This window comes from Platalea leucorodia (assembly GCF_965183815.1).
Source record: "Platalea leucorodia genome assembly, chromosome: 4".
NCBI classification, from domain to species: Eukaryota; Metazoa; Chordata; class Aves; order Pelecaniformes; family Threskiornithidae; genus Platalea; species Platalea leucorodia.
The window spans coordinates 18,665,110-18,690,650 of NC_138826.1; the positions used below are offsets into that span (position 1 = coordinate 18,665,110).

Below are 25,541 nucleotides of genomic sequence, written 5' to 3' on the forward strand. Positions count from 1 at the left end.
GACCCCGCCGCCGCCGCCGCCGCGGGGCTGGGTTGCGCCCGCGGAAGGACCGTGTTGCGGCCCGGCGCGGAGGGAGCGGCCGCCCGCTTCCTGGTGGCCAGGCTCCGCGTCCCTGCCGGCGACAGCCGAGACAAAAGGTAATTAGACGCCTCGTAATTTGAGTACGGCGGGTGCGGCGCTGTCCTGAGCGGCAGAGATTTCAGATCTCCCAGTGCAGCGGGTGTCAAAATCTTCCCTCCCCCTGGGGAGAGAGTTTACCCGGTGGGAGCTCTCCGTCGGGAGCCTGCCCGCCGCCGCTCCCCTGCCGCGGGAGGGCTGCAGCGCCGGGGCCCCGCTGCCTCGGGCACAGGACTCTCCGTGCAGGATGGGTTTACGAGGTGTAAATGCTGGATAAGGTTGAACTTATGTTATAACTCCATGTGTTTGGTTTTCTGGAGAGATTTTTTTTTTTCTTGGTAGATTTCCCTGTGGGAGAGTCGTGGTTGTGGCTGGCTGCTTTAATTCCTTTCTAGGAAAAACAAAACAAAACAAACACCCCAAAAAACCCCACTGTTTCCAGTTCTAGTAATGTGCTTTCGGACGTATCTATTTTCCTATGTCTCAAAAAAAAAAAAAAGGGGAGAAAGAAAAAACCTTAATGTGCTACATTTAATGCCTGATTTCAGCTTCCCCACTGCTTGCCTTTTACTACAGGTGGTACGCCACAGCTGGAAGTTCACACAACCCTCCTCCGGTCATAAAGAGGTGGAAAAATGTGACCTGACGAGTTAGCTAAGGTTATTTCTGCACCCAAAGATGGGACTGAAGATACATTGCAAGTAGCTTTAAACTAGTCAGCTTTGGTCAAATTAGCTGTTAGAAGTGGCAGCACGCTACTCCATATGGTCAACAAAATCTGTCAGGGAGTTTGGGTGGACATTCAGCTGCTGGTTTCCACCGAGGTCTGCGCTGCTATAGAGACGCTCTTAGCAGTACCTGAGCTACCCAGTTTAAAACATTTGTGTCTACATCAAGTACACCCACACTTCTGGCCTCAGTTTAGACACCGAACTGTCTCTCAAGTTAACTAATCCTGGTTGGAGCACCGCAGTTGGTAGTTTTCACCTAAATTAACTGATAGGATTTAGAACTGTGTGGGAGCCTAATTTTAACACAATATGTTAACTCCTGTGAAAACGAAGGATATCTTTGTCCTCATGGGATTCTAGTTTGAGGCAGCCTGGTTTTTTTCTGTATCCTCATGTATGTAAAAGTAAGACCAGGCCAGAGGGAAAGAGGACAGGGTAAATGGTGAGATCTTAAATCTTACTTCTGCCCTGTTGCCATTGCCAGTGCATCAGAGAGGGTAATACCATTGCATCTGGCAGAAAGCACACTGCCAGATGAGTGCCTCATCGTGATCGATCTCCTCTCTCTGAAGTAACCAGGGGATTAAGAGTTTGTGAATTGGAGTCGCTCTCTTAAATTGGATGTATAGTAGAAATGCCTCTGCCTTTATTGTAGGCAGGTTGTATCAGTTATCATGTAGGAGTGAAAACTATAAAAGTATACAGAGTTCCAGGCAGTTTACTCCTTTTTCAGGTCCTGACAGAGAGTTTGCTAGCCTAACATAGCTGAATGTATATATTTAGCTAATGCTGGCCTGATGTATATTTAGCCCCTCTGATAAATCCTGCCTTTCCCTATAGATCTTGCCTTGGATCTACACAGGGGAAATCCTGGGAAAGCAAAGTAGACTGCACCAGCAAAACTGGTGGTCTGCTAATAGTTGCATCTAAAGCAAGTGCTTCTGTAGCTGTGGTGATGGAAGATCACACCTCCTCATGCATCTCACCCAACTATTGCAGCAGCGGTATGCAACAGAGGTCACACCTACTGTACTTTACACTTATTTTATCCACTGTAAGCTTGTTTAGTGGCTATTCAATGGCACTGATGTTTGTTCGGAGCAGATTGTGTTCTTATAATCTAACCCCTCTCTATTCCAGTTTATACTAGCTAAAATTACACTCATCCACTATTCTGGATATCTTTTCCATAATTTAAAGATATTTTTCATATGACACCATCAGCAAAATTAAAGAGGACTTTCAGTAAAATTCCTTTCTCAGTATAGTCCAGTAACTAAGATTTCTTCCCCATGAAACTTTAATTGACAATTGGTGCTTTTAATCTTGCCTTCTTCATCTGCCCTAGTGGAAAAACACGTGTTGTCCAAAAGATCAAATGAACCTAAGTCTGATTTAGGGTAAGTGTGGAAATTATTAAAAAATTCCCATGAAGAAGCCTTATGGAGCTGCAGCGTGGAGATCCCTCTTTAGGGTATGTGACATAACAGTACAGTGCAGGGAAAGTGATCCTCAAAGTAGGCAGGTTACAAATAATTTAGAATAAAAACAGTTTTTCATATTCCTCTTGGAAGCTAAGAGGCAGCAAGTGTAAAACTCTAAGTAGTATCTTAATATGCTTCTCCTGGAAGCTAAAATTCTGGATTAAATTCTAAATGTAATTGTATATAAAAGTGCTTTGCACCAAACTGGCCTCAGGCTGAAAAAAGCATAGCTTATGATTATTATTTCCACTCCAAAATAAATAGTGGCAATTTCATGACAAGGCATATATGAAAAAAGATCACCTGTTGACTGCTCTCCATATAAAAATACTGCATGAATTAAATTTTAAAATATTAAAGTCAAAAGATAATGAGAAACTAAGGAGACATTTCCTGTTGACTTCAGTGGGTCCTGTCAAGTCTATATGTTTCCAATTTTCCTGCTCATTGTTTCTTTTCTTTTTATGTAAAGTATGTCATCCAGCTGCATGCCTTAACTGAAAATAGGTAAGCGTATGGAAAATTGCTTTACTCTGAGCTAATTACACAAATGCATACACCCCCCTACGTGTGGTGTTATTTTTTTATTATGGTGACTATAACTATAAAAATATGTAAAAGTGCTACCATCTGTGTCTGTGTTGGACAGTGATCTGGCACATATGTGGAAAAAAGAGATTCTTTATTCTGTGTATTTTTCCTGGTTAGTTGAAACCAATTCTGTTTTTAATCATGTTATATATGCATTGAGTCCTTAATTTTTAACAATAAGGTAAATTATTTTATTGTACCGCATTTTTAACAGTGAAATAATTATCCTGTTACTTTGACTGAAGGAGAACCCTGTCCACAGCTGAGAATAAGCCAGTACAGTGTGTAAGTCCTTATTGCTTAACTTTCTGTATGTGGACAGCACAGAGTTTAGAATATTATTGGCCAACTGGACGGGCTGTTCAAAGGTTAGAAATTGCTTTATGTTTATCTGAGGTGTAGGTCATCTCCCCTTTAATGTGAATGTGTGGTTAATCAGTAAATTTTTTCTATGTCACTGATAATATTAAACCATATTAAAATCTCCACGTGTTCAATACAGCTCATACACTGTGTAGCATGTTGGTAATCAAAACAGGTGTTACTAAGCCTTGAAGAAGTCTCACCCAAACTTATAATTTGTATTAATTATATCTCTCCATTATTATAACCTTTCTTAATTCTTAGCTAGTTGTGTTTATTGTCAACAATTCTACTGTATGTCAGGCCTCCCTATCTATAATTACCCAGGTCATCTGATATAAATCCCAGGAAAACACTGATTTTTTTTTTTTTGTGTGTGACATGCATTGTCTATGAATATCACTATAATACAAGGACTTCTTGTTGGCAAGCTTTAGTGAAAAATTGTCCTTTTTGACCAATAAGTGGGGATTGGTAATCTCTACTGAAGTCATTACATTGGCAGTTGTGTGTATTATTATATAATTTATTTTTCTGTGATGTTATTGTCTCTCTTTTAAAAAAATAAAACTTATTTGTCACAGATTATGTACATGCCTTCCTAAAGGTCATTCTCCCAACCACTGTTAAGACTGTCCTAAGTATTCTTGTTTCTTTTTTCTCCTATTTATTTTTACTGCTTGTAAAATGCTACCTCCGTGTTACTCAGTTTGGGTTTATAGTGTATTAGTATCTTTAGGCTCTAGCTAGTCTAAGAAAATGTATGATCTATGCTATAAATTGACCTTGTAAAACAGAGCTGCAGCTATTAAACTGTATGCATTTTTTTAAGCTAACTTGATTACCAGAAATACATGTTTTCCACTTACCATAGCTATGGCAAAGGTAGCTATCAGCCAGATTCAACTCCCAATAATTAAAAAGATTCCTCTTGTTTAAATGCAGGTTTGAATGATCTCTTCTTTTCCTCTGTGTTTGTGAGAGACATGTTTATATTTTGAGCAAAATTCTGACTAATGCAAGTTACACTTTCATACTAGAAAAGAACAAACAGGCAGAAATGGGAAGAAAAGACTTCATGTGTTCCTGTGCTGCCTTCTTTTGTATAATCCATATGAAGGAGTATAGAGCAAAAAGTAACGATTCAATATATTCGCATACCTGCATTTGACTTTTTAGTCTAGCAGTGGCTCCTACACAATTGTCTGTACAAATTATTGTTGCTCTTAGCATACATGGAATACAAAAAGCAAGTAATAAGAAGGGTGGTCTCAATATGTTTGCAATAGGTATCGCTTTTATCTTCTATTAATTTTCCCACTTGGTTAAATCTTATCTTAACTGAAACAAAATGTATTATCGTGGTTTTTAGTGTTTCATTAGAGGAAGAAAAAATAGCATGTCTTAGTAATACCAACCCACCAAACTCATTTTGGTTGGAAAGCTAAGCTGTAAGACTGTTAAAAAATACAGATTCCGTAGTTGTCTATGCATACACATTTTAAATGTTTTGTTACAAGCTTTGTCTATGGAATCATTGCCTTATTTCTAGGTTTGAGGCCAAAAGGTTAAAAATTGATGTTGAAGGGCAGTAATTCATCTGGCAGTTAATAACTTCCAAATATCTGTCCTTGTAAAGTAGTTTTCTTTTCATGTAATATATTTATATGTTATATATATTTTAAGATTGTACTGTTTTCAGTGGCATGCAACCAGTAAAGTCTTACATGGAGCAAACAGAAAATACTCGCTCAGAAAGGCTGGAAATGAAAATTGTTATTAATCACTGTAAAGATTTCCTAGCTCTTGTCCTGTCTCATCGTCAGTCTGTATTTAGAATGGCAGACAAATTTGTTGAATGTTAATGTTTTCTGAATCACTTTCTGCTCACAGCAGACTAGGAATCCAACACTTCATGTCCTTTTCTATAAAAGTAATGTGTGTATTTCTCAGATCCTGTTTCTTCGTGCCTAGTATAAGATTGATTGGCTCTGACATTGTTCTAACTTTTGAGATAAATGGTAGAGGAGCATAATGTGATGTTGCTTCATGTCACTGTCAGAAAAATTACTGCAGGCCTTACGGGTTAGGATTCATTTGTTATTAACTTTAAGAACTCATGGAAGAGGTGTGAGTTTCAAAGTAGCCAACTTAAAAAAAAAGGCAAGGGGGCAGAACCTGCAAAATTATAGATGGGTAGTCTGAATTTCAGCCACTGGGAAGGCCCTAGAACACCACCAAAGCACTGTAGCACTGTAGGCCATAACAGGTGGATGACAGCCTGTGTGACAGTGTGACAGCCTGTAGGAGCAAGTACAGCTTTGTTGAGAGCAAAGCATGTCAGACCAGTTAAATCTTCTCTAACATCTGCTTCTTCCCCTCTACCCACAAGATCTGTTATCCTGTCACAGATCACCTAGCAAAGCTTTTAATACCGTCTCAAAGGAGGCTCTCACAGGAAAGCTAGGGTGACATAAATGAAACTGCTAGTGAGAGGATGTAAACTTGTGCTTTGTCAGTGCTTCACAGGATCAAGTTTCAAAATAAGAGGATGGACATGGTGCACCCGCAGTGCTTTGTCCTGAGCCTTTAACTATTTATTTTCGTTCCGACATAGGATTTTCCCACTAATTGAGCAGGCAATACCAGCCTGTGAACATGTGGAAAGTGAGGTGTAGAATTCAGAGCGATGTTGATGCATTGTGCCAGAGACCAGCCCGAGTGGAGGGACCAGAGCAGAGCTCCGCGGGCCGGGCCAGCAAAGCGCACAGCTGGGCAACAGAAACCACCTGGCCTGGCGCTTCGGCTGCAGACGTGCGGCAGGCTGCAGCGGGGCACCGCAGGCCAAGGGGACGGCCGGGTGCCCTGCTGGGCGCAGCGAGTGCTGTGCTCCACCGGGTAAGAAGAAATACGATTTATTTTATTTTTTTTTTAACCAGGCAAAGTAATGCTTCCGCTCCACCGGGCATTGGCTAGGTGTTCTTGTCTAATTTTGAATGTGACGTTTAAAGAAAACGTGGACTAACGGGAGAGCCAGTGGGGACAGGAGAAAGGATGGCCAGAGGGCTTGACCTATGATGCAAGATTACGAGGATGATGTGAATCTTGAAGAGAGATAGCTGAGGTGAGGAGTTTGGATGCCCTCAGATGCGTGGATGTTCAGCGGCGGCTGCAAAGGAGGCGGGAGATTTCCTTGCTGCCCCCTCGTGAGCGCGCGCGGTACTGGCGGCAGAACATAGCTGCACAGCAGGTTCGAGTTTGACGTCAGGTTGAACGTCACAGGGGTGTGGGGGACCTGGTCACACGCCGTAACGCAAACGCATCACCCCCCCGCCTCGTCCCGGACCGCGGGATCCGCCTTCCCCTGCCATCCCGCGGCCCGTCCGCTTTAATTCGCTCCGCCGCGCTGCCTGCTCCGCCGTGACGCCCGCGCCGCGGCTGCCGGCGGGGGCTGGGCTGCCAGGGACGGCACCGCGCCCGCCGGGACGCCCGCACCACCGTCACTCGGTCACGTGATGGCCGCTCACCGGGGACTACATCCCCCAGCATGCAACGCGCTCAGGGCGGGACGGGGCGGCACCGCCGCTTCCGCCGTGCCCTGGCGTCACCACCAGCATTTGAAAATCGGTCCCATGGTGCCCCGCGGGCTGCCGCTGATTGGCCGGGCCGGGGGGAGGTGCGTGGTTCAAAGTCGGCGGCGGAGCGCGCGCACCCCCGGCCGGAGCGCGGCGGCGGCTGAGGCGAGCGGCGGGCGGTTGGCCCGAGCCCCGGGCGCCCCGGAGCAGCGCGGACAGCGTTTCGCCTCTCTTCCCCCCGGCAGGTTTCGCGCCGAGGACCGCCATGGCTTCCCTCAGCTTCCAGGGCGGCGGCGGCGCTAAGAAGGAGGAGAAGGGCAAGAACATCCAGGTGGTGGTGCGGTGCAGGTAGGCGCGGCGGCCTGCCCTCACCCCGGGCGAGCGCCGGAGGTCGGCCCGCAGCAGGGGCCCGCGGGGAGCCGGGGAGGCCCCTCCTCCTAAGTCCCCCTGGGACTTCGGTCTGACACCTTTGCTGCGCTGTCCCTCGGGAGCCCGGTGTGTCCGGGCAGCCCGGGCCGCCGTCGTGTGACAGGCGGCTGGCGGCGCGCCCTGCAGCCCGCGGCTCCGGGGAAAGGCAGCTGCGCGGTGGCTCTCTGAGCACCTCGTTGTTAAGGAGCCCGCCCTTACAGCCGAGCGGCGCTGCGCTTTAAAACGCCTGAATGTCCGAGGCGTTACTTGTACGCGCTGCGGCGGCGGCCCCCTGCAGCCGGCAGAGGTAATCGGCGCTTCCGCAAAGTAACGCTGGCACGAATAATCTCTTACAGCTGAAAAAGGCAAAAAGTTGCGATTTCCTAACTTGATTCGGTGCACACTTCGCGTGAAGCTACGTAGGAAGGTTGAGAAAAGCTAGATGAGAGCTAGTATGGCTGATATTCAAGACAAAAAAAAAAAAAAAAAAAAAAAACGAATTTTTATCTTCTATCAGCTTCTGTGGGAATCCGCTACGATTTAACAGCTAATAAAATTTTTGCTACACCCACTTTCGTATATTCGTATATCTTTCGTATAACTTCAGCGATGCAGACTCTGAATTCAGACGAAAAGCTATGGGGGTCAACTTCTTAAATAATAATGACCAGCTGCCTCAGTTGATGAGATGAATTTATTTTTTGGTATGATATGACAAATTTCATGTACCATAAAATTAGGTTCTCTTTGTAATTTTGAGGTGACTTTAAAGACTTGCTCACTGATACTGGATCTTAAATATTCTTAAAGTGTTGCTTGTTGAAACCGTAATACTGCTAATGGGTTAAGAATAGTGTTCAAAATACCTTTGGAAGTGGTGTTGTTGGGTTTTTTTTTGGTTTTTTTTAAGCCAGAAGTGCAGTTGTTAGCTTACATATTATTGTTATTAATGCCTTTTGCAATCATTACGTCCTCACGCTTGGAAGTTGTACTTTTACAGATGCACAATGAAAATAGAAATTAAAAGCTATTTTCTCTTATTTTTTGCAACACAACTAAAAAGCTGCTGAAACATGTTATGGGATTGGTGAAAGTGTTGATGTAAATCAAGGCTATCGCAAAAGAATAACTTTATTGAAGCAATTGAGTTTGAAACACTGTCAAGAGCAATAATTTTCATCTGATTAGTCTCAATTGTTCTTGAATAGCCTCACTAAGTATCAGTGTATATTTTAATTAAATATAATGCTCAATATGACAGTAGCATTAGGATTGACCATGGCAGTGGTTTGCTTTATTGCAACTGATAGACTAAGTCCTATGTCAAGATTTTGTCTCTAACCCCTAAAAACTTTGTCGCTCACCATTGCTCTTGCCTCTTGTACAGCTTTTCTTTTTTTAATAGAGCTTCAGTGTGTTTGAGGTCATAAATGTTTCTTCCACCTTTCTTTTTCTTCTGCATCAGTCAGGTTCTACTTATCTCACAGATAGGTAGGTAGATGCAATTGTATTAATTTCCTTCCAAAACCTGATGTGTCTGAGCTCATCAAAAACCTTTTCAAGCAACACATTCATTGTACTTTGGCAAAGCATAAATTTGGAAACTCAGAATGCATGCATTAGCATTGTTAATATGCATGCTAATATGCTTCATACTTAAGGGGGTGAACCTGTGATCAAATGTCACTGTGGCATACCAGGTTGCTGCTTGTCTGGTGGTGCATGGCGATGATCTGCATGTATGCTCCAGCCTAGCTGAATTGTTTCTCTAATCTCACAGTTGTGGGCTATCATACCGTAAGGCCCCTGCATTTGACTTGTTCACTGTTATGTCATTATAGAGCGGAATATATTAATTCTTCAGCCTCCTACTGTTTTATAAGTCACAAAACCGAAGCTGTAACTTACCCTGTGAACAAGATTTTAGTGATCATCTGTTGTCACCAGTCAGCCTTGCGCCAAATTGTCTAGTGGTCTGTTTAGAATCTAACACTTCAGCCTCAGTGCTATGTTGAGGAAGAAATGTTAGCCACAAGAGTCAGGACACTTGAGGTGACATGTGCTTGTGGTACCTTTTTTTTTTTTTTTTTTACATCGTAGTTTAAAGAGACAGCATCTGAAGTGACTCTACTTTTAAAATGTTTTAAAGATTACTAAGGTTGTAGAAGTTCTATTTTCAAGTTGACCGTTCAAGTCAACTCTACAGGTAGCATAGACACTCAGTGCAGTAGCACTACTAAATGAGTAATAAAATAGTATTTCATGCTTTTAGTGTTCAGCCCATGGTCATTTCCATGCTTTTTGGGAGAAATGGTTGCAAACGTCCCTCCAAGGAAAATTGTGTGCGCCAGGTTTAAATTAATTTAGTGATGAAACAAAATGCTCACCATCAAGTTTCTAAACTTTTACTACACCTCTATTAAACTTTACTTAAAACTCAATCAGAGTAAAAAGGTATGTGGACTTTTTTCCGCCCAAATACAATGTTTTGTCTGTCTTATTAAATTCTGTTCACAGTTCACAAATTCTGTTCAAATGCATCAGCATTATAAAGGTTCTGGTATTGCTGTCTACTGTGAGATGTAGTCAGTGTGAGATGTAGGCTTCATTGCTTGTGTAAATGAAAAATTGAAAAGGAAATTTTTAAAGTTAATTAGTTTGATTCACTATTGCCTTAACTTCCATGTGTAAGTTTTTCTTTTTTTTGAAGGCTCTTATTTATACAACTATTTGGTATGTTTAATATTCCACTCCCCTGTAATTGAACAATGTTTTCTAATGCAAGTTAGTTGTGTGCACATCTAAATGATCTTAAAAGTGTTTATGGACTTGGTAAAAAAATACATATGTAAACAAACTAGAAGCTATAGATACTTGAGTTGTCCCACAGTGGGTGGAAGGAGAAACAAGGTCTGGAAACCACCAAATTGTGGCAGTTTTTCCTTAAACAAATTATTAAACAAATTAAGTTAAAAGCCTTATGTTCCTTTTACCCAATTATACTTTTCTGGATCCTTAAACTGAGTGATATTACTGCTTTGTCAGTTTATGTTCTTGTTAGCAACGATATCAATCCAATATTCTTAACTCCTGTCTTTTTAGGCCTTTTAATGCCTCGGAACGTAAAGCAAGCTCCTATGCTGTTGTAGACTGTGATCAAGCAAGAAAGGAAGTTAGTGTCCGCACTGGAGGAGTGACGGATAAGACATCAAGAAAGACTTACACATTTGATATGGTAACTGCTCATCAAGTTGGGGACTTCTAGAAACAAGCTAGTACATTTCTCTAATGTGGTCTGATTGCTGTACTGTGTGATGCTATACATTACTGTATGGATAAACGGGATGTGTTGTCTTTGCCTCAACAGGTTTTTGGAGCTCAGGCAAAGCAGATTGATGTATACCGGAGTGTTGTATGTCCTATTCTGGATGAAGTTATTATGGGCTACAACTGTACAGTGTTTGCGTAAGTAAGCCAGTAATTATTATTAGGAAATTTTATTGGAATTTTAGTTTCTTGTTTAAGTTTTAATTTTTTATTCTCACAGTTATGGCCAAACTGGTACTGGTAAGACCTTCACAATGGAAGGGGAGCGGTCACCCAATGAGGAATATACTTGGGAAGAGGTATATTTTCACTCGTGGGATTTCTCTTGTCTATGCTTTAGTTCAAAGTTAGAAATTGCAGAAGGCTAAAGAAAACCTGAAGCTGATGCCTTTCAAATCCTGAAGCTGACTTTCCTTAAATGTTTGTAAATTAACAAATGGTCTCATTCATTTATATTGGCAATCTTTATATGGAAGATGGTCTTTGTCCAAGGTATTCTTGCTTATATCAAATCAGACTATTTAGCTGAAATTCCACCCCCCACCCCCAAATCTCTTTCAGTACATTTATGTATTAAATACTTCACTTTAATTTATAGGATCCACTAGCAGGTATAATACCCCGTACATTGCACCAAATATTTGAAAAACTCACAGAGAATGGTACCGAATTTTCAGTGAAGGTCTCTCTTTTGGAAATCTATAATGAGGAGCTTTTTGATCTTCTGAATCCTACTCCTGATGTTGGAGAAAGACTGCAGATGTTTGATGACCCTCGAAACAAGGTTAGTGCTATCTTCCAAAATTTGTTATCTTAAGGCTTTCAGGATTGTTGAGAGGTGTATAATAAGCATGCGTTATTTTCTGACAGAGGGGTGTAATTATTAAAGGCTTGGAAGAAATAACTGTACACAACAAAAATGAAGTCTACCAAATCCTGGAAAGGGGTGCAGCAAAAAGAACGACTGCAGCTACTTACATGAACGCATATTCCAGGTACAAATCTTCCCCATTTCAGAAACTTTTTGTTCTTCTTTTATTAAACTGGATCTGACTGAAGAAGTAAAAGATGTTGAAGCTAGTGCAAACCTGGCATGATCTTGAGATTGTGTATTGCAGTTCATATTGCCCAGTGTGGGTTAGAAAGCCATAGTTAGAATTTCCTCCTTATCACATCCTGTGGGGTGATTTTAACAGGTGTATGAAGGAGCATTATAAAATCTGAATGCTTTTCATCTTGAAAATGGGCAAGCTCTTTCTCTCTGCATGATATTTTACATAAGCTTCCCTTCTTGTTTAGAGTTTGCATGCTTTGTTATGAATATATCCCTTGTTAATATGCACTGTCTCGTCGGAACAGTAGCCCTGGCATTTTACCTCACTCCAGCTGAATATAGCAGAATTTTCTTTATCTGGCATCTAGAATATTGAAATTTAATTATAACTCTAAGTTAAGAAGTTAACTTTTTCAAAGCTTTCTATGCCTATGGAAATACAGAAGTTTTACGGATATGTAACTGAAATACATGAAATACAACTGAAAAACCTGTACTAGCATGAGATAAATATTCTCTGTAGTAGATATTGTACATCTTCAAAAGGAAGGCTGTAGTCCTTTCAAGTTTGGAAGATGTTTAGCTGATATACCTGTATTAGGGAGGTGGGTTGTCTTTCTTGTAGCTGTTATGGGTTGTTGGTTTTTTTTGCCAGTCCTGTTTACTAAATAAAAACTTGGTGTAAGAGTCTCAAGTATCCTTTCCTCTCCTCACCAGCAGTAGAAAATGGTATGTTAGGATTTGTTACTGAAGCTGGAATTTCAAAATACTGCTAAGATCTGTTTTTTACAGGTCAACACAAGACCCTCTTTTCAAACCTCAGCTTCTGAAATCTTGCAAACTGGATTGTAGAAGCTGGGGATAAGGTTGAGGGGTTTTTTTGTGTGTGGCAATGCAGGCTACTTCATATGATTGCAGGTTGTAGTCAGAATCTAGCAGACACACCTTGGTCAAAAATATAGTTTTTTAGTACTGATTTCTCATTCTTGAACTGCAGATGGGATATCCATCTCGCTGAACAAGTAGTGATCCAGTGTTGCAATAAATGTGTAAGTCTCAATTAACGGGCCAAATATATTCCCTAAAAAGAGCATGGATACCTAGCTTGCAGCAGTATCATGTAGCAAGCAGATCATTTGGCTTTAATGGGACGTCTGTCTGAAACTGAATTCTTTTATAGCCGTTCCCACTCTGTGTTTTCGATTACCATCCATATGAAAGAAACAACAGTAGATGGAGAAGAACTTGTTAAAATTGGGAAGCTAAACTTGGTGAGTATTTGAACTAAATGTCATTGATGACGTTCTTAAAGTAATGAACTAGAATAATCTGACCTCATTCTCTTGAGAATCTAAGGTGGGTTTTTTTTCCAATAAGGGGAAAAATCATTGTTTTTCATAAAGTGATATGACCTATATTTGTCACTCTGAGAAATGTCAGTCCCACTGGTAACCCCGATGTCTCCTGAACAACTCAAAGCTAGTTCATGCGTGTTGTGTTCTGCAGCATTATGGGGCGAGCATTCTTCAGGGTGATTTGAGACAGAAGCATGTCCTTCCTCTCGTCTTTCAGGTTGATCTTGCAGGAAGTGAAAACATTGGTCGATCTGGGGCAGTTGACAAAAGAGCTCGTGAAGCTGGAAATATCAATCAGTCTCTCCTGACACTAGGAAGAGTTATTACTGCGCTAGTAGAAAGAGCCCCACATATTCCATACAGGGAATCTAAACTCACAAGAATCCTTCAAGACTCTCTTGGAGGACGAACAAAAACATCAATAATTGCCACAGTTTCTCCTGCATCTATAAATCTTGAGGTAAATTTAAGTCTGAAAATCTATTCCGAAAATAGATATTATATTTTGCTAATGATACAAAAATATGAGTTACCTCCTCAGTTTGACCTAGTGTTACATCTGTTTGTCACAGGAAACATTGAGTACACTGGAATATGCCCACAGAGCAAAGAACATAATGAACAAGCCTGAAGTTAATCAGAAGCTAACAAAAAAAGCTCTTATTAAGGTAAGCTAGACATGTATCTTCACAAATAAGTTAGAGGTTAGGTTTGGTTCTGTTAACATAGTTTTTGCTATGCGGGGATTATGAAGTTGTGGAGAAGCTATAACTAGTAGCAGTGCTTTCCTGAGGTGATTTTAATCACTGAACTGATGCTTTCAAACTAAGCTGCTCTACTGGTACGGTATTAGTTGCTTTGCATATACTGAAACTGTTGCTAAGACTAAAGCTGGATAGAGAGGGCTATTGCTACTAGCTATGACTCTGTATGGATTACTTGTTTACAAATTAGTGGAGAGCCACTAAATGACACTGGATATTTTTTCTGGACTTGCTGTATTATCAGCTTCATTCCCTAGAAAGTGCCTGAATTAAAGTGAACTTGTCAGTAAGTATGAATGAAGAGCCAATATACAGTAGCTGTCTGCTACTAAAGAAGCTGCGATTCCCATTGTAAGCTGCTGTATGCAACCAAGTACGAGACAAATGGGAGGTTTCAATGCTCTACATATATCCAATGGAATGAATTTAAATGGTGCTATACTGAACTTATTGGGAACAGAAGTGAAGTGCTTTGCTCCTGTGCTTATGCAAAACTTCCATAGAGCACTATCTTTGCGAAGTACCTGTTAAGCTAAATCTTGAAATCAAAGTAGAGATGTTCAGGTTTACCTGTGATTGTTTCTTTATGCAGGAGTATACTGAAGAGATTGAGCGTCTGAAGCGAGACCTCGTTGCTGCACGAGAAAAAAATGGAGTCTATATTTCCCTTGAAAACTATGAGTATGTCTTCAAAATTTCTATAAAATGATTAACAACAAATCTCAGATACTGGTACCTATTCTTATACAGAAATGCTTTCAGATCTATTTTCACAGCAGAAAATTGAAGATAGTCAGGAGAATTTAACTGACTGGTCAACTTGTTGTTTAGAAATTATTACACAGGTAGAAGTCTGAAGAGTAGGTTTGCACTGAGGATTTTATTTATATGTGGAACTTAACATAAGTGTAGCCAGGATGCAGACTTATACTGTGCAGCCTTTCTTTCAGTGGAAGCTCATATAGAAGAGCAAACTTGATATAGTTTTGTCCTGGTTTTGCCTGGGATAGAGTTAATTTTCTTCCTAGTAGCTGGAATAGTGCTGTTTTTTGGCTTTAGTATGAGAATAATGTTGATAACACACTGGTGCTTTAGTTGTTGCGAAGTAGTGCTTACACTAGTCAAGGATTTTTCAGCTTCCCATGCTCTGCCTGGTGCACAAGAAGCTGGGAGGAGGCACAGCCAGAACAGCTGACCCAGACTGGCCAAAGGGCTATGCCATACCATATAACGTCATGCCCAGTATATGAACGGGGGGGAGTTGGCTGGGGGGGCAGCGATTGCTGCTCGAGTATGGGTTGGGCATTGGTCGGCAGGTGGTGAGCAATTGCATTGTGCATCACTTGTTTTGTATATTCTTTTATCATTATTATTATTATTTTATCTTCCTCTGCTATCCTATTAAATGGTCTTTATCTAAACCTACAGGTTTTACTTTTTTTCCCCTGATTCTCTCCCCCATCCCACTTGGCAGGGGAGAGGGTAAGTGAGCAGCTGTGTGGTGCTCAGTTGCCTACTGGGGTCAAACCACAAGAAGTTTACTTTACTTCGTAAGAGAGCTAGTTTACGCAGAAAGTTAACAATGGAAAATTGTCTTAAATCCTTTCTGCGTTAACTGAAAATTACCTGCTTTTCATACAGAAGTTAGCAATACTTATTTTTTGAAAATACTAAATCTGTAGTATAAAAAACAGTAGATAATATTGAAATCAGCTCTTACTTGACTAATTTATTTGTTTTAATCCTTGCTTGAGAGCCCTTAATGGAAAGCTGGCGGTTCAGGAAGAACAAATTGCAGAGTATATTGACAAAATCAGCATCATGGAGGAAGAAGTGAAAAAAGTAAGCAACATTTATCAACTCTGGCTTAAATCTGCCAAAACAAATGAAAGAAATCTTTGGGGAAGAAGGAAAAACGTTTGAGCAAAGAACAATCTAAGGAGTTTTTGTTCTTGAAGTTCCCTAGTTAGTCAAGAGTGGAAGCTTCCTAATCCTTGAAGTTAGGAAGTTGAAATATCATACATGAAGTTGCAAGATGCAATATTTTTTTTTTAAAGCTGTTTTAATGTCTACCACTTTGCCTTTAATTTACTCTGCTGGGTTTTCAGCAAACATCTGCTTGTGAAATGGTATCATCTTAGTTGACAGATACCTGCTTAGGAGCAAAGAATGAGGGGAGAGGGGAGAAGGTGATGAGCTCCCATTAACAAATCACACAGAAAATGGGAGCTTCCTTTACGAGAAATGCAGATACTAATTTGCTGGAATATGTAACTACTCTGTGTAATCAGCTTTACTGACTCTCTTCTTCGTTCTGTCTGCTTAGGTTTGTTTAGTGGGATTTTTTTTTTTTTTTGTGCTGTAACAATTGTTTAGTTTTGTGGCTTGAGTGGGGAAGCAAGGGATTATTCCAGTGAAAATGGTGTTGGTTTATGATATTTTCAGTGAATACAGAGACTATATAAATCTACAGTCTAGGTTTAAGACCTCTGAGCCTTACAGCTGAAACTACATTGGTAGGTGATAATTTGCCTTCTGGTATTGTGGCATAATTTGAGATACGTGAAGCGGGACTGTTGAACTTCTAAAAAGTAGCGTTGCCCTATTGATGTTTGTCTTCCACTTTAGATCACTGACCTATTCACAGTTAGTAAAAATGAACTTGAACAGTGTAAAACAGATCTGCAAATCAAGGAGAAAGAACTGGAAGAAACACAAAAAGATCTGCAAGAAACCAAGGTTCATCTGGCTGAAGAAGAATACGTGGTTTCAGTTTTGGAAAACACTGAGCAAAAACTTCATGGCACAGCTAGCAAGGTTGTCATACTTCTTGCTATACTATAACTAGCTTCCCACGTTTAGGAGTTTCGTGGGCTGTTCAAGGAAATCATTGTTGCTAAAGCATGATGTGAGTGTGACAAAACCTGAATTTAAGGTCGAAAACTAGGATTAGCTCTCACTTTATATTATGATGAAAAGCTACTGAAGATTGCAGGACTTTCTCTGTGGCAATATTGACGGTTAACTGCTAAACACACTGGTTGGTCTGGAGCTACCTTTCCTTCAGGCCAGTTTGTTATGAGAGGTCCAGTGCTTTGCAGTATCTATTGTCATGAGTTGTTTTGCAGAATAAGTAGTTTTATTTACTAGAAGCTTATGGCTGACCCTACAAAAGAGTAAGTTATATGTAACTGGGGTAGAAAAATAGCAAAAAGTTTTGCAGAGATGTGTGCAGTAATTTACAGTCATTGTTTGAATAATGGAAACTGTTGTCCTGTCACCTCTGTATTTTAGGGTATGGTTTTGATGTGCTTGTAGATTGGTCATAATTATTGAAACAGACTTGATGTGGGGAGAGAGAATGTCCTGCTATTTAAACTGCAAAGTGGTGAAACTTGTATCTTTAGTCAACATGAAAATTTCTTTCTACTCAGATTCCTGTAAGGTTGGGAGGGGATGCCTGGTTTTTTGCATGTGGGTTGTGGAGTGTTTGTGTAAGAGAAATGGGTACAGAAATTATTTACACTGAGTACAAAACCAAGAATCCGCTATATGTTCAAATTCTAAATTATTTATCGCAGAACTGGCACTGGAAACCTCTTGCTTGAGTACTATCAAAGAATATACTTACTGTCAAATCTTGCAGGAAAAAGTTGAAGCAGTCAGGAATTTTTTTTGGTTACTATTCTCTGATAAATAATATCTTAACTTCTTAAATATTGAGGGTGGTCCTTTATTAATGCTTTAATTTCAAAGTCAGAACAAATGGTCTCTGGTAGGTAACTTTTTCCTGTCTTCCAAGACTAAAATGACATAACAGCAGGATTAAGAACAGTTGTAATTTGATGATGTAAAGGGGGAAATACCTGTCTGTCTAGGGAGATATCTTCTCCTTTAACTCAGAACTACAGTTGCTTTTACTTATAAGTTTGACTTCTTGTTTAAAGACTGACTAAAATAACTTTAAAAAATTGTAGTTACTTAGTGCAGTTGAAGAAACCACAAAAGATGTATCTGGTCTCCATGCGAAACTGGACCGTAAGAAGGCTGTTGATCAACACAATGCTATCGTCCAAAATACATTTGCAGGACAACTGAATGTTTTGTTCAACAAAATACAAGATTCAGTTAGTGAAAACAGTTCGAAGCAGCAACAGATGTTGGCATCTTACACACATTTTATAGGTAAGTGTAATACCTGTATCAGTATGTCATCCTGAATTTTTGCAACAGTAGTACCAAAGACCATTTCCTAAAACGCATCTGTTTTAGTAAGTGCAAGAGGCTTTGTTTTAAGCAATGTAGTGATTACACTTGCAGTAGTAATAATGTATCTGGTATGATCAACAGCCTTCCTGTGCTGTAAGAAGCAATAAAGTGATGAGCAATAAAAAGTGTTCCTATCTTACAGTGGAAGTTTTAACAAAAATGTGTAACGCTTCTCGATTTCTTTCGTAGGTGACCTCCTGTCTACCAGTTCTTCAGCAGCTAATATTCTTGCATCAGTTGTATCAGCATCTTTTGCCTCTGTTAAAGAATTGGTGTCTGCTGAAGTTTCTCACGTGTCTGAAAAAATAACACAACATGAGAATCTGTCACTTGATTGTAAAGCTGAGCTGCTGAGATTAATTGTTAGTAAATTTACATACTCTTATGTTACTTAAATATATGAAACTGTTCTTGATCAAAAGGGGTTCTGTAAATATTGTATAGGGTTTTTTCTGATGCTCTCTACCTGTCTCTGCTTCAGCACTTGGCTGTGATTATGTCCCTTCTCACTTCCCCTCCCATGTCACCACCACAAGCTGTAATGTACTATATAGCAAATACCATAATAACAGAGTACATGGATATGTATATGAATAGCTTCTAACAAATGTATATGAAGCAACAGCCATATCCTGTTTTACTTTTTCTTTACCACTGTTCCTAGGTGGAACATACATCTGGATTAGGAAGAGCATTAAATAGCTTGACACCAATGGTAGAATTTGTCTTGGGGCTAAACTGTCAGTTTCAGAGTAACATGAAGAAATATTCTGCTGTGGCTGACAAGGTAATGCACGTAACTTGTGTCTTCTCTTGTGTTCTTCTATTTTGTTTAATTTAGAGATAATCCTTTGGTGGCTTTTCTGCAGCGTGTCTGTTTCCACTTCTGGTCTGGCCTTTTCTCCTTTATTCTGTCCCATGAGTTCTACCTTTTAACTCTTTCTTTCAGACTTCTTTTCTACTTCCGAGTGGTGTATTTGCTTTTTACCTATATTGGCACAACGGCTCACCTAAATGCCACAGAAGAATGGTAAAATGTGGATGTTTAAACCTATATGTAACAAGTATTTGATAACATGCTTAAGAGTCTCTCCTGCACTTTAGAAATCTAAAATAACCAGCTTAGATAAGTCTTATCACTCCCAATTTCTCCTGCTGTCATACCAAACTTTTTCCATAGTCACTTTGACTCCTGGGGAATGTGATGCTGTATCTTGTTAACAATAACCATAAGTGCAGACAACGCTGCACTTTTTTTATAAAAAAGCCCTTTGCTTCAATTTTTAGTTCTAGTCCATCACATGATGTTTACACAGAACTGCAGCCTCACTCTTTCATTCCTTTTTTTCCATTTTGTCAAAGTCAAATCTTTGTTCGTGGTGTGACCTGTTGCTCTGACTCAAAAATTTCCCTCTTCTGTCAATGAGTTGTAACTCGTGTGAAGTCAACTCCCCTTGTCTGGAGGCTTTTTATTGGTTCTCAGCAAATAGTCCATGGCTTACCAGCTCTTGCTTCTTGCTCTTGTCTTAACCAAGTACCTTGTCTGTGTCTTCCTATTTTGTCTACCTCATGTGCCAAATTTCGTGTTTGGAAAAGCCCACACCAAGTTCTAGCCTGTAACTTCAGATTGCTCTGTGTTATTTTCCACCTTTTATGCACAGTACTTCATTAGTGCCTTTGACAATTTCCTTGGGGTAGAGTTTGTTTCTACATAAATTATGCTAGGGAAAAGTATTCAGTTCTTACCTAAAGACAAATATCTAACTTTAAATACAACTTTTTTCAAAGATGGAGGGTCATAAAAAGGAAATGGATACCTTCTTTGGAGATCTTTCTCTCACTCTGAAAAAACTACAGGAAGAAACAGCCAGTATTTTTGCTCAGCTTCAGAATGATTGTGAGAATTTAAAAGAAGAAGTGGAAATGACGAGGTTGGCACATACAAAGGTATCCTTAGAGTAAGAAGAAATCCTGACACCAAGTGTGATTGCTTGCTTTTATTTAAACTCTTTGCAGCGGTAAACCGTTTTACTTGCTTCAGAAGAAATGTTAGGACAGTAACTGGATGATCCTAATTCTTTTCAGCCTTTGTTGGGCTGTTTTAAGAAGCTTATGTAGGAAGGTAACAAAATAGACGTTTGCTCTGAGCATGTCCAGTATATACGCCTTTATGTATATCTCGAAAAGCAAAGTGCCTGTATCTTCTCTACACAAAAATTGTACCTTCAGCTTCAAAATGGCAAAGCTCTTTTATTTGCTGCATTTTTAATAAAGGCATTCAAGTAGCCTTTAAGAATGTTAAAAAGTGCAGAATAACAGTGAAATATATGACATTTTTCTTCATAGAGTGCAGCCGAATTAGTGTCCTCACTGCAAAGCCAGCTTGACCTGTTTGCTCAGGAGACTCAGAAGAACTTAACTAATGTACTTGCAAAAAATGGAAGCTTGAAGACCACCATCACTGCTGTGCAAGAAAATGTTCACCTGTAAGGACCAGATTACTTTTGGTGTATACTGATGCAAGATAAAACTGTGTATGAAGAGGACTGCAAAATTAGATGCTCTTCATATGTTTATGCTTATAAAGTCTTCTGGACAAGACCTGTGTGTTAGAGCTGAGTTCTGCCACAGAATGTAGATCATAGTTCACCTTTCCCCAGAGTAAAAGGTAGCTCTACAAGGCTTTTCCTCAAACTTGGCTCTTGAGCATATTGCAGATAAGAGACCATGGGTTTGGGAGCAATATGCTGATGAACAGCCCTCAGTATGGCTGGACTTCAGAACTTCATACCATAAAGGCTTAGCTTGAAGTATAATAGTGTATCTATTGCAGCATACTTCATCCAGTTGAAGACTGAGTAACTAAGGTCTTGCCAAAGTTGGTTTTTAGTTTGTGGTGGTTGGTTTTTTTAGGGCATTTAACAAATGTACTGCTCAGAGTGCTGCAATTTGTAAATTTACTAAATAGTGCAAGAACATTACAATTAACTGGTTTGACAGAACTGTACTGCTTCACTAGTTCTAGTCTCAAATATTTCGAACTGTAGAATGTTAAAATCCACCTTTCAAAATCTCTGAACTGTTACAAATGTGTTGTTGCAGAAAAACTACAGACCTAGTCAGCAGTACGACTTCCAATCACAGCAAATTTATTGCATCTCTGGATAATTTCTCTCAAGAGCTCAGTATTAGGAATGCTGAAAACAAGATGATGCTGGAAGAATCCACTGACCGCTGTCAACAACTTCTCAGCAATCTCAAAAATGTGTCTCAGGATACTGATAAATGGCATGAATTTACAACTGCTCAGATAGTCGACTTTACCAATCAGCAGCTATTGTCCCTCAATGATGAGAAACAGCAACTTCAGTGTTTACAAAAGGTACCTATAGTCATTTGTAGTCTAATAAAACATTCTGAGACAACCTTTTACAGTAGAATTTGTAGGGGAAAAAAATTCTCACTTAGTCAGAACAAATCTGTGGGTTTGTTTTTTTTTTTTTTTTCAACCACAGCAGACTCATGTTAATCAGCTTAAATAGATGCAATTAGAGGAAATCACAAGCTTAATTTAAGATGAAGACTTAAAGTGCAAATAACCTCAAAAAATGGTGTCTTGATTAATCCCATGCAGCTAACTTCCATTTGTAATTTGGGCTTTTTACATCTTTTCGGTAGTGTATATCCCTAATTCTAAAGCTTTGTCTACCAGTAATGTCCCTGGGGGTTTTGCACAGTGATCAAATACAGACTGTATTCTGGAGGATGAAAATGACTTTATTGGTCAGATGGATTAGCATTATGGGAGAAAGCATTCCTTTTAGGTATCTACTAGTTCTGGCCTCTTATCTGAGAATTTCTTTCTCGAATTGTTTTAATTTCCATCGCAAACTTCACTTCCCATCCTTCTTGTTTTATTGTTATAATAGGTAATTAAATAGGCAAATCCAACATTTGCTAACTTTCAGAAAGAAAAACTTAAGTGTTAAGAGCATTTGCAGTCTCAAGACACCCCTGTATCTCTTATACCTACTGAACACTTCAGGAGTTTCAGTCCAATGGGAATGGCTAAAAATACATGTTTTCCTTCTTTTCCCCTACGAACGCATAAAGCTTCTTGTGCTTGTAAGGTTTTCACTTTCACTTGAATATCCTAATTCTGTGCAGGGTTGTGCATAGAAGCATGAGGAGTCTTATCTGAACCAGATGGCATCATCTTTATTCTTATGAGTAGCTTTCTAAAATGATCATACTTTCTAAGAAACTGACTCTCTTCTGAAGATAGTTCTCGAAACGAGAGTGTAAAACTGTCACTGAAACTTCTCAATTTGAGGTCTCTCAATTGTTTCGTTTCAGGTCATGGCACTAATCATGCACCACATCTTAAAAAAGAGGCCATAACCTTAACTTTCCTGTTAACTTGGTGTTTTTGGTTGGGTTTTTTTTTTTGTTTTGTTTTCAGAAAAATGAAGAAAACTGTGATAAAGCAATAGCTGAAATTGCTGACCATATTGGTAGACAGAAGGCTGCTGAGGAGAAGGTACTGAATGGCCTTCTTGATCAGATAAAGGTTGATCAGGAGATACTTCTGGAGCAGAAGCTGGCACTTAACGAGGAAGCACACCATGGACTGGCTCGGGTTAATGGTTTTCTGCAAGAGGATCTTAAAGTGGATATTCCAACAGGTATTTAAAGTGGGTCGGGGACAGAATGGTCTTACAGAAAGCAATTTGAGTTGTAGAATTCATAAGTGAGGGTTAATGGGGACAGAATATAACTAGCAGCCTTACACCTTTTTTAAGGTGCATGCAAAGAATGATGACTGAACAAAGCATGATTTCTGTATTGAGTTAATGTAAAATTGAGGATCTGTAATTAAACCAATTGCTGAAAAGTGTTTAATAGTGCCTTTCATTAGTATACAATCTTCATTACAGGGACAACTCCACAGAGAAGAGACTACTTCTATCCAGTCACACTTGTGAGAACAGAACCTCGGGAACTTCTACTGGAGCAATTAAGGCAAAAGCAATCAAAGCTTGATGCTATGCTAAACGGTGTGACAAAGGAGGTGGAGGATAATCCAGATCAGGTATGTGTATGGATGGCAAATGAGGCTCTTCAATGAAGATTTCACATCTTTAGGAGTTTTTTCGTGCCATTATGGAGAGTTGACTGGAACCCCAGAGCTGTTGCAGCCTTTGTGTTTTACAGGGTACTTGGAGTCACGTGTGCTGAGCTTTTGACAAAAACAATACCTTGACAAATAAGAGAAGGCTTTAATAATTTAGAGACTTTCATTTCTGTTTTTCAAAAATGAAAGTGCTATGTCTCTTATAGATCTGATCATGCTTAGTACATTCACCTAGGAAATTCAGACATGAAATACACTTTTCTGAAAACTTTTTTTTTTTTTTTTTAGGACCTGTTGGAAGAGGAGGAAGGGTTGCAAGAATCCAGTGAAAGCCTTTCTAGTGACAAATCCTTAGTGGATACAAACATATGCTGCCATGTAAATGGTGGCATTCCCTTTTTCCAGGTAACTTCCACATATATTCTAAACAGCTGTGTATTTAAGAGTGAAGAAAAACTGTTGTTCCATAATAGTGCTGTAGTCTAAAGTCACCTACTATCATTTAGTGTAGTCTCACAACTTCCTTAAATCCTGTAGCATATGCTTTGTTAAACTTGAGCTAAAAACCCAGCAGATTCTGATAAGTTAACGGCAGATGAAATAATGCAAGTGCCTGACAAGCTGGACAGACAGTGGAAAACTCCTTAGCAAATAATCCTGCATGAAAAAAATTGTCATAATTTACTGAACAGCAACACATGTTTTAATGGAAAAGTTGAAATTAGATGTGGAGTATTGTTTTAGAGGCCAAACAGAAATATTAGCATTCTTGATTCTTCACTGATTTTTTTTTTTTTTTCCCCTACTTTCTTCCTTTCTTTTGATCCTCTTGGTCTACCAGTGTATCAGTGTAAACCCCTGGTATATTAGGCTTGGGTTTGACTGGGTGTGTGGCGGGGGGTGTGTGTTGTATCTACTTGTCATGGATCCCTTAAAAGTAGGTGCTGAACTTCCAGTTGTCTATAAGAAATCTCTTCAGTAAATGCAATATTAGAAACCTTTTTCAGGAGTTCTACCAACTTTTTTTTTTTCTCAGAACACTATATACTGCATTGTTCATGAGCAAGTAGTCTTTAATTTCTTTGTATTCTCTTAACATGCATAACTTATTGGGCATTTTCTTTAAATCCCAGCACAAAAGGAGTCACAAAAAGGATAAAGAGAACAAATCTGCAGCTACGGTGGAGAGGAGCAAAATAGAGGATATGACGGAACAGTTTCTTCCCAAATCTAAACCTCCTTTAAGATCACTGAACTAAGATATATTTACTGCAGATCCCTGTTTTAGAATACTTATGTCTAATTGTCTACTGAGCCATAACTTTCTTTGGTTATTCTCGGTCTCTGTATATAGTGATATATTGATGCAAAGCTGGATCAAAAGATTGGCCTGCCAGATGTCCTGCCTTTGTCCCATTTTTATATGCTGTAGCTTGCAAAGTATTAACAGACTTTTTTAAAAAAAAGAGAAAAAAAAAAAAAAAGAGCAAAACTCCAAACAACACCCTGCAGATTATGGTGCTGTATGTTAAATAGACTTTTATGTTGTCAAGTAAGTGATCCTTTTCTGTTTCTCCGTAGATTTAAAACAGAGCAGAAAAAGATGTAGAAAAATACTTTGTTGGCATTACCGGCTACCATTTTATTTCTTTAATTAACTGTAAATAAGTGTTCTGGTTTTGTACCTGCTTTTTAGTCTGATTCCTGTTTCTATGAAGTAGAGAGCTGTCTTTTGACTGGGATACTTCAAATAAATCACTGATACATGGAAAACAAATGTATAAGCACCTCCCTCAGAGTAAAACAAGCTTACATTACTTTCATCTTGTATTACCAGGTTTAATTTAGCTAAAATATTAGTAGCTATGTCATAAGTCTTGTACTGTCAGAAAAGGATGGTTCCCTCCCTTGCTTCATAATAGACAATAGCTTTATTTCAGTGCCTCTTCAGTATATGAAAGCTAGTCTCACTGCTGGGTTTTGGGTTTTCTTGGTTTTGTTTTCATCTGTTTTGAACCTCACTGTTCTTACCTTCCTCTTAACCTGCAGCTGTGATGTGTTGGCTTGAATATGATGTCAACCACAGCTTATGTATTGTAAACTGGCAGCATTTCTTTTAAGATGTAGATACTTCACAATAAAACATGCAAACTTGGTTACAAATGCAGCTCCTATGTTGTATAATAACAGTGATTTTTCCAGTAATTGACAGTAGCATTTGACCAGCTGCTCATGCTGCTTACCTGAGAATTTGAAGAAAACTTCAAGTTATGATGTGCTAAAGTAGTAGATGACTAGGATTATGATGGGCATGGGGAGAGACACTGGAAGGCAGCCTTAATTTATGTCGAAGCACTACTCCTAGCTAA

At 39.5% G+C, this 25,541-nt stretch overlaps 1 protein-coding gene across 3 annotated transcripts; it reads left to right on the forward strand.

Moving 5' to 3' along the window:
• The first annotated feature begins 15 nt into the window (after nt 1-15).
• Nucleotides 16-25,315, forward strand: KIF11 (kinesin family member 11). 3 transcript variants are annotated; one of them, XM_082309084.1, is made up of 24 exons: nt 16-137; nt 6,226-6,410; nt 7,107-7,209; nt 10,372-10,504; nt 10,637-10,734; nt 10,817-10,895; nt 11,195-11,380; nt 11,467-11,591; nt 12,831-12,921; nt 13,223-13,465; nt 13,578-13,673; nt 14,362-14,450; nt 15,524-15,611; nt 16,398-16,586; nt 17,747-17,954; nt 18,228-18,400; nt 18,703-18,825; nt 19,827-19,985; nt 20,385-20,524; nt 21,141-21,420; nt 22,501-22,723; nt 22,976-23,130; nt 23,461-23,577; nt 24,306-25,315. In XM_082309084.1, exons 3-24 carry the CDS (start codon nt 7,127-7,129, stop codon nt 24,429-24,431), a joined length of 3,204 nt encoding a protein of 1,067 aa, XP_082165210.1. In that variant the 5' UTR covers nt 16-137; nt 6,226-6,410; nt 7,107-7,126; the 3' UTR covers nt 24,432-25,315. The 3 variants fall into 3 exon arrangements, with proteins under 3 accessions (XP_082165210.1, XP_082165211.1, XP_082165209.1); XM_082309085.1 differs by lacking the exons at nt 16-137; nt 6,226-6,410 and adding an exon at nt 6,893-6,962; XM_082309083.1 differs by lacking the exons at nt 16-137; nt 6,226-6,410 and having other exon boundaries at nt 6,893-7,209.
• The last annotated feature ends 226 nt before the right edge of the window (nt 25,316-25,541 follow it).